The 9,122-nt window shown below is 28.0% G+C and overlaps 1 protein-coding gene across 1 annotated transcript; it reads left to right on the forward strand.

Moving 5' to 3' along the window:
* Positions 1-330: 330 nt before the first annotated feature.
* On the forward strand, positions 331-915 carry LOC136090865 (ATP-dependent DNA helicase PIF6-like). Its single transcript, XM_065817841.1, has one exon. The coding sequence runs from the start codon at positions 331-333 to the stop codon at positions 913-915; it is 585 nt and encodes a 194-aa protein (XP_065673913.1).
* Positions 916-9,122: the final 8,207 nt, after the last annotated feature.

Here is a 9,122-nt window from a genome sequence, read left to right on the forward strand (position 1 = left end):
CTTCATTTGACAACAAACATGAGGGTAAAGTTGTCTGGTGATCTGTCAGCAGGAGCCTTTTCCAATCAGCTCCTTGCCTTGGGCAATGGTGAGGCACCAGTTGATGTGCAGACAGGGCTCATTAAATTCCCTGCCAACTTTTGCACACTGGTGGATTCTGCAGAGGAACTCATTGTCAAGGTGTTTCCCAACATCCAGCAGAGTTTCACCAGACATGACTAGATCTGTGAGAGAGCTATTCTGGCTCCCAAAAATGAGTCTGTCACCAAGATCAATATGCAGATCCAGAAAATGCTTCCAGGCAATAAAAAGTCCTACAACTCCATTGACATGGTTATGGACCCCAGTGAAGCTGTCAACTATCCAACAGAATTTCTGAACTCTTTAGAACCATCTGGATGTCCTCCTCACATTCTTCACCTGAAAGTTGGAGCACCAATCATTCTCCTTCGCAACCTCGACAGTCCCAAGCTCTGCAATGGAACTCGACTCATCATCAAAGCTATCCTTTTAAACTTGATTGAAGCAACTATACTGACTGGATGTGGCAAAGGTGAGAATGTCTTCATTCCAAGGATTCCAATGATTCCCAATGACCTCCCATTCAGTTTCAAGCGCCTCCAGTTTCCAGTCAGGCTAGCTTTTGGCATGACCATTAACAAAGCGCAGGGACAGTCACTCAAAGTGGCTGGCATCAATTTGGAACAGCCCTGCTTTTCTCACGGCCAGCTCTATGTTGCATGCTCCAGAGTTGGATCTCCACGAAATCTTTTCATTTTGACTCCAGAAGAAAAAACCAAATCTTTTCATTTTGACTCCAGAAGAAAAGGCTCTTCAGTGAAAGAAATCCTCTTTAAAGAAGTCCTATTAAAAGAAAACAATAACAATCCAATGAAGAAATTACCCATGATTTAACTTTTGTAACATGTTCAACTTTTTTTTCCAGTGTGAGAGAACAATTTAATTGAAAAATTTGAGTAAATGTTCTTTTGGAAATTCTTAATTTGTTGTTTTTAAGTGGAAAATAAACAAAATGTCTTTTTCTTCCTTAATGTCTTTCAGTTATTTCATAGCTTCAACCAACAGGGTCACATTTTGTGGGATTATTGTGCAACACTAAAAAATATTGCAAAATCTTACTGTGCATAGCCCAAAATTAGTATAACAAAGTTCCAGATGCTCATTTACTTTTAAATATTGGCCCGGGCAACGCCGAGTAACTCCAGATAGTATATATATATATATATATATATATATATATATATATATATATATATATATATATATATATATATATATATATATATATATATATATATATATATATATATATATATATATAGTATATATATATATATATATATATATATATATATATATATATATATATATATATATATATATATATATATATATATATACATATGCACCCAGGTAAAAAAAAAAAAGAAATAGTTATAAAAAGTATTGTAATTAGAAATAAAAGAAGAGATTTTTTTAACATCATTAATATCATTAATTACATTTAACTTTAATTCTAGCTAATTAAAAAAACTTTTTAGCCGGTTGCTAACATTCATGAACAATACTTTAACTCTTAAGATTTTCTTTTAATTAAAATATGTTTTTAAAACTAAAATTTACATTTTCTTAGTAAACAGCAACAAAGCAAATTGAACGAGACTGTAAACTGGCACAGACTGTAAGTTAAATCAAAAAATCATTGTCATACAGGGCAATGAAGAACTGTAGGTAAACCTTGGTAAATAATACAAAATTCTTAACAAACACAATGTAATTTTAAGTAAAGCTGCAATTAAACGGTCTAAAATTATTTTATTTTTATGCTTGTTGCGCTCTCGTTAATGGAGGGTTTTTCAACATTAGGAATTTTAATTGAAACAATAAAAGAAAAAAGATTGCTGCCTATTATGAAACCCTTAGTCGACGTAGCAGCACTCCCTTGTAGCACCAGGCTATAAAATAGTCGATGTATGTACTAAAGCCAATAAATATTCTTTATGTTTATGTTTAAAAATATTCTTTTTGTTTATGTTTATCACTTTGAGCAAGTATCCACACGAAAGCGCAACAAGCAACCAAATAAAATTATTTTAGACCACTGAACCAAGCTTTGCCTAACTTTATTTGCAGTAATTACTTATGTAAGGATTTCTAAAAGTTTAGGAATATTGTGGTGCAAAAAGAGTTGCTATCTAGTTTTCGGTAACAAATGAGCTCTTTTTTCGTCAAAAATGTTACCTGCCATTGAGAATAGTCTTATTTTTAATGTTTCTTAACTTTTAAATAGTTAAAAAGTATAGGATGCCTAATACAGGAAATATTTCAATTTTAATCTAAATGTAAAAATATATAATTAAAGAAATAATTTTAAATATTAATAAATATTAAAAGTATAAATATAAATTAAATATAAATAAATATTATAAATAAATATTATGCAGGTTTAAACTTTCAATAAATAAAACTATAAGAAATAAATGTTAATATATATAATAATAAAATTATATAAAACAACATATTAGATTTAAATGAAACAAGAACTAAATTAATGAAATAGGTTTATTTTGAGAAATATAAAGGTTTAATTCTCGTTTCGGCCGGAACTTTTTTAACAACTCCGTTAAATCATAATATACCGATCACGCCATTTATTGAAAAAGCCGCTACTCAAACAAATCTACAATAGCTTTGTTCAAAGTTATTTAAATTACGGTAACACAGCATGGGGTAGTACCTATAAAAGCAAACTAGAATCTCTCTATCGTAAACAGAAGCATGCTATTCGAGTAATTAATTTTAAAAATAAAAACGAACACACAAAGCCTCTTTTTGAACAGATGTCTTTACTAACATTGTTTGAACTAAATAAGTATAATGTTCTAAGTCTTATGTATAATAGTAAAATGCAAAAAACTCCTTCAATTTTCTATAGTCTTTATAAACAAAAGCTCGAGTATAAATACCTGTTGCGCACAAATAGTACCCTTTTTGAGCCTTCATGCAAAACTAAGCTTGTGCAATTTAAAATTACTTATCGTGCACCTCATATCTGGAATAAGTTTTTATTACTTAATCAAAGGATTATTAACCTTGAAAACTTAAATGGCTTTAAAAAAACTATTAAAAAGAGTATTTTAAAGTATAAAAATTTACTTACTGATTTTTTCTAAATTTGTTCACTACTAGCTTCTTATATAAACTCTTATTTTTAATATACTTTAATATATATTTCAAACATTGCGTTAGCAATAAACGTGGTAATATTAAGAAAAAGTAACGATACATGTTTGTATAATTGTTAACTTACACTTTTATACAATTATAATGTAACAATTTAACGTAAAAATTTTGTAAATATTTTAATTTTTCTATGCGTATATATATATATATATATATATATATATATATATATATATATATATATATATATATATATATATATATATATATATATATATATATATATGTATGACAATGTAAAGCGGTTCTTGATGATAAGACCTTTTGGTCTTCAGCAAGTTTCCCGCGTTCTTCTTACAGCTCGTATTACAGAAGTTTGTTTATTATTTATGTTTGTGATTGTTTTTTTTTTTTTTATATTTATATGTATATTTAATCTTAACGAATCTTTATTATGTAATCACGAAAATGTATATTATGGAACAAAAAATACATAACAAAAAAAAAAAAAAAAAAAAAAAAAAAAACGGTTCCGGCCGGAATGCAAAATTTCCAATTCGGTACACCCCTACTAAATACTTATTTTGTTGGCCTTATATTAAATACTTCACACATGTATGAAATCCGCAATACAAAAAGGATAGAAAGAAGTTAAATAATTTCATAATAGAGAATTGATGAATATTTAAATTCATTTAAAATTCTCTCAGTAAGTTGAAAAGTAGTAGTTTATATTTATACTTATGTTTTTGAATTATTTATAACGATTTAAAGTTCTATGTAAATATAGAATGTCAAATTATAACAATTGAAGTAAAGTTGTTGATAATTAGAAAAAAAGGTTATCTAAACAAGCATTGATCCATCAATATAGAGATATAGAAAACGTACGCTCATAGGGGGAGGGTGGAGGTCTTCAAAAAGCGTGCGAAAGCGTATGGGGGGGGGGGAAGGTCAATTTAAAAGTTTGTTCTTCGATTATCTAATTTATTACAATTAACCAGCTAGCCAATAGAAAATTTAAAACTGACTAAAAAACTTAGTTTGCCAACATAAAAAGATGTATGGTAAAGATGTGTGTGCGTAGAGTTTCCCTCTATGCACATACATGCATGGGCGCCCACAGGATTTTTTGATGTTCCATAACACTTTCACACATAGTACAAACTCCAAACTTAAGTATGTTTATATCTATGCCAAATGAGGAGGCCTTGCAAAAAAGTGGGATGGCGGAAGCCTGGGAACAAAAAATCCCTAAAACGCTCGCCCCTCTCCCCAAACGTGAGGGCAATAATGTTGTAAAATTTTCAACTTTATTATCTAAAACTAAAATTAATTTTATTGACAGATTTTTAATTTCGTCGAAAAATTTTGTAAAAGGCAAAAGTTATAACCATGCAAGTTTTCGAACACCCCCACCCCCTCCAAAAAAAATGTAGTTGAAACTTGGTGTAAATTTTGCATGGTCATACTTTTGTAATTGTAAAGGGATGGCATTTGTGCTCATGCACACATGCCACCCACTGCACTAATCACTGCATAATCAGTTTGTTAACACAATAGATCAACTTTTGGTTTATCTTTCGGTCGGAGGGTATTTTACGGTTTAAATCTTTACCGCTTATAAAGAAGTTAAATATTTTCTTACATAAATCAACAACAAAAAGGTTATCCTTTGATGGAAAAAATCTTACTATCTTTTACATTATTTAACGCCAAGTGATACTTCGCATAGAAATGTTTGTATGAAAAAATATCAGTCAATAATTGCCAATTATAAACCAATGTTTTATAAGTTAGCTATTAATTTTTGTAGGCTTCAATTGCAGATTACTTATACATGTTTGTGCCCTATCAGATTGGGCGCAAGCATTACTAGCAATAGTATTTGTTAAATTTCTGACAATAAAACCAGAGATATATATCTTAATTTTACTTCTTTGTAGCTAAACATTTGAAGTTCATCAAAGCAGGTTAAAACATATTAAAATCATTTTTCAGGAAGTACTAACAGATCAGCGGATACTTTTCAGTATTTTTAGGAGTTATAAATAAATCTAAAACAAATATCTTTCTTTAATGTAACAGTAAACAAAATGCAATTTTTATCAGTTAACTTGCTCAAATAAGTAACTTTATCCTTTAAAAAATCCGATATATAAAGATTTCTTAAAGTGATAAATATTTTCATTTCCTGAATTGATCCAGCTTTGTTGTAAAATTTTTAGCTTGTCAAAGCAAATGGCATGAATCTAGAAAAATGTTTAGCATCTGTTTGTTATGTGAAATAGTATTGAACTGGATCTCGAGTTTGTAAGTGTTAGTATTACTTGCTTTATCGAAGTTAAAATTGCTTCAAGTATTGCTGCCTTTAGTAGAGTAAGGAAAATGCAAGTTATTAATTTTTGAAGGTGCAACATGAAATAATATTACCTATACATTTGCTTTTATACCTGCTAAATCTCTAGTATATTTCTGTATAACAACACCAAAACAATTTTGCATACGATCAATTTTGCATCTAAAATACAATTACGACCACCGAGACCTTATTTCTATAAGTTTCTTAGTCTTGTACCAACAGTGTCTCATACATTCTAGCTTACTAAATTCAATGCCAAAGTAAGTGCCTTTGACATTAATGAAACTTTTACTGCTCTTTTCAATTAAAAAATTTACGAACCGCATTTTTTACTTTTCAATAGATCTTACAAATACACGCTTTGCACGAGTTGTAGCAAGTTTACCTGCAGACCTTTTTAAATAGTTTTTACTAATGTGAGAGCTTCTTCATTAGGCATGGGCTGTAAGGTTTGTTTTTAAAAGATTTTTTTCAAAAAGCGATCTTTTCGGAACCTGTACATTCGTTCCACATTTAAAATTTTCCAAATATTTATTGGTAATGCAGAAAAGACACCGTTTAAAAAAACTTCTTGTGTGACAACACTTATTTTCAAGGCAAGTTTATCATAACTATTTTGCGTCATTGATTGTGATATATTTATATTAGTGGTTTTTTATAATACCAGAAAGTCCTATTCCAAGTGCATGCATTAATATATTGTTCTAAAGTTAGTTTCATATTCTCTGTTACATTCTTTTGCTTTATATAACTTATTTTCTTATTTGCAGCTAAAGTACTTAATAAACAAATTTTATGTTCTTTTTTTGCTTGCATTTTGTCGGACAAAGACAACGTTGAACACTCACCACATCGTGAGCTAAGGAATTAAAAATGTCAGACAACATAGAGCAATATATAATCTTATATCTAGGTAGTTTTATTTTTGTAACTAGCTGTAGAACATTCAATTGGCTTTATCTACTTTTCCAATAGAGATGTAGAAAATAAATCAAATATAGATTTGTTTTTGACAGAGCTATTATTTAGAGTTGTACTATTTGAATTGTTACGGCAGAGTTATTATTAAACTCCATTTCGGTTTTAACTTTATCATTATCTCTTCCCTAAAAAACCTTATTTTTCGAGATTTCACTCTCCCTGTTTTAAAGATTCACTCATTTTTTATTTTAATCTTAGCAAAATTGTCAGAAATTTTTTTTTCAGAAAAACGAATAAATTAAAATAAGATTTCGAATTCGCAATAAAACAGAGATCAACAAAGTTATTTTTAATGTTTTTATTAGCATTGAAATGACTTTTCAAGTATGCGTTTTATTAAAAAGTCAAAATCTTACTTTGAAACTTTCAAAAAGATGCTAATCCAGAATAATGGATAATTATATTCTCACTAGGTAAATCAGATCTTTTTTGCTCGTTCAATAAGTAAAGAAGCTAAACCAAGCATTTTAATGTAGCTATTTGAATATTCACATTAGTTCTTTGGATTTTAAACAAAGAGTTCACCGTTGTTACGGACGTTGTTACTACTTTTTTTGAATTTAGTAATGAAAACTAACTAATCTTAACAAATTAAATAAATTCTTCCTACATTAAAATCTTTCTACATTAAAATGCATAAATAAATTAACTTTTTGTTTAACTTTTGAGAAATTTTAGAAGAGGTTTCTCCTTAAAATTAACCGAAAACCTTATTAAAGAAAATCTTATTGGAGAATCATAACAAAAAAAGGTTTTTGTATTACCATTATACCAAATAATTCAACACTTTTTAACAGAGTTCAACATAATCCAAATCCATACTAAAAATATTCAACAATACAAGATAATAGATTAAATATGTTGAAAGTGATAGAGGTTTTAATTGTACTCCTTTAATGTCCTGTTCCAAACTCATTTCTAAAAAAAAAATGGTTTTAGCTTCTTCACTGGAAACAACAGAAGTTACAGCCATTACTTATTTCATTATTATTATTATTGTTATTATCATTATTACTTACTTCGGTGTCTATATAAGTATCTACAAATGTCTTTTAAATTATTTTATTCTTAATATCAAAGATTTTTATGATTTGGTTGTTTATTTATTCAATGAAAGGTTTTGAGGTATTTACAGTTTTTGGTACTTTTTGTGTGTTTAAAGCATAAACGTTTAAAACTTTACTTTACTCATTTTTTTGTTGATATACAGTCTTTTATGTTTTCAAAGATATTTATTACTTGAATATAAATTAGTTCTTTATAACATGTGATCCTACCTTTTCTCTAAAATTATCAGCGGTCACTGCTAAAAACATTTTAAAAATTGCGAAAGACTTTAAATATTTTTTACATTTCCCTTATTTTCATGCAACTTTAGACCATTTTGATTAATAAAAAAATTTTCATAGAAATCTATTTTTATTTCAATTCAAAAATATTATCCTTGAAAATGATCTCTCCGTCTTTGCAGCCTATCGGCAAATACCCGGAAGATGTTTATACTCGTTAAGTTTAACGCGGGAAAGCTGTTATGCAGCACAGCTCACGTGCTTAAACGAGCATAATCTACGACTATACATTATATATCCTACAATTACATTATATAATCTACAAATATTCTTACATTTCCACAACTATTTTCTATGCAAATGAAAACAATCTTTTATGTGTTTTTTTTTTAATTAGCCCTAAGTTTTCAAGTTGATATGAATAGCTTTAAGTTAATTTATCAAGAATTAGTTTAGTAAAACGTGAGACTTGCAAAAATTTTACAGTTCAACCTTCAGATAAATTTCTATGCATTTAAACAAAAAAATTACTTTTAAAATGTCGTAGTCAGTTATAAAAGTGCTTTTATAGATTTATTTTATTGATTAGTTATTAACGTATGTACATTATTATGAGACGTAATTATTATGCATATATTATATATGCATAATATTACTAATATAGTTATTCAATGTATATATTGTATAACTTTATTAGTAATTTATTTGTTTATTTTATTTATCTGTTGTTTACATCTTCATCATAAAAAAATAAAACTATTCAATTAAATAATTATATCATAGTTACATCAAGATACATAGAAACAATAGTTGTATCACTGGTGATACAAAGATATATCCCCATAGAAGATATATAAGATATAAATATTAATGTTTACTGATAGCAACCTTCTGTGTGTGTATTATTTATTTTATTTGTTTTGTTTTTGTTTTGTTTTTGTTTTGTTTTGTTCATGGCCGCTCTCCTCTGTTTAGCCAGGCTATATGAGAGTGAACCATCAAGAATGTAGACTGTACGTATATTTTTTGTAACTTATTACATTCTTATGCAAAATATCTATATTTCTGGTAAATATATTGCTTTTTGTTTTGTTGTTGTTGTTATAGCATACTGTTAATGCATATTATAAATAATAAGAAAGCTCCAATTTTATTTGAAAACAAAAAGGAGATGATGATTTGTTGTTGTACCCTTTAATGATTAGTCATTGGCTAGATTTTTATATCAAAATATTTTTGTAAATAGTTGAAATCTTTGCATTTTAACAACTTCTCACTCATCTTCA

This window comes from Hydra vulgaris, chromosome 14, assembly GCF_038396675.1.
Source record: "Hydra vulgaris chromosome 14, alternate assembly HydraT2T_AEP".
Classification (NCBI taxonomy): domain Eukaryota; kingdom Metazoa; phylum Cnidaria; class Hydrozoa; order Anthoathecata; family Hydridae; genus Hydra; species Hydra vulgaris.

Bases quoted from the DNA above. Each gene is read 5' to 3' on its own strand.
- LOC136090865 (XM_065817841.1), top strand. From the start codon at position 331: ATGGTTATGGACCCCAGTGAAGCTGTCAACTATCCAACAGAATTTCTG.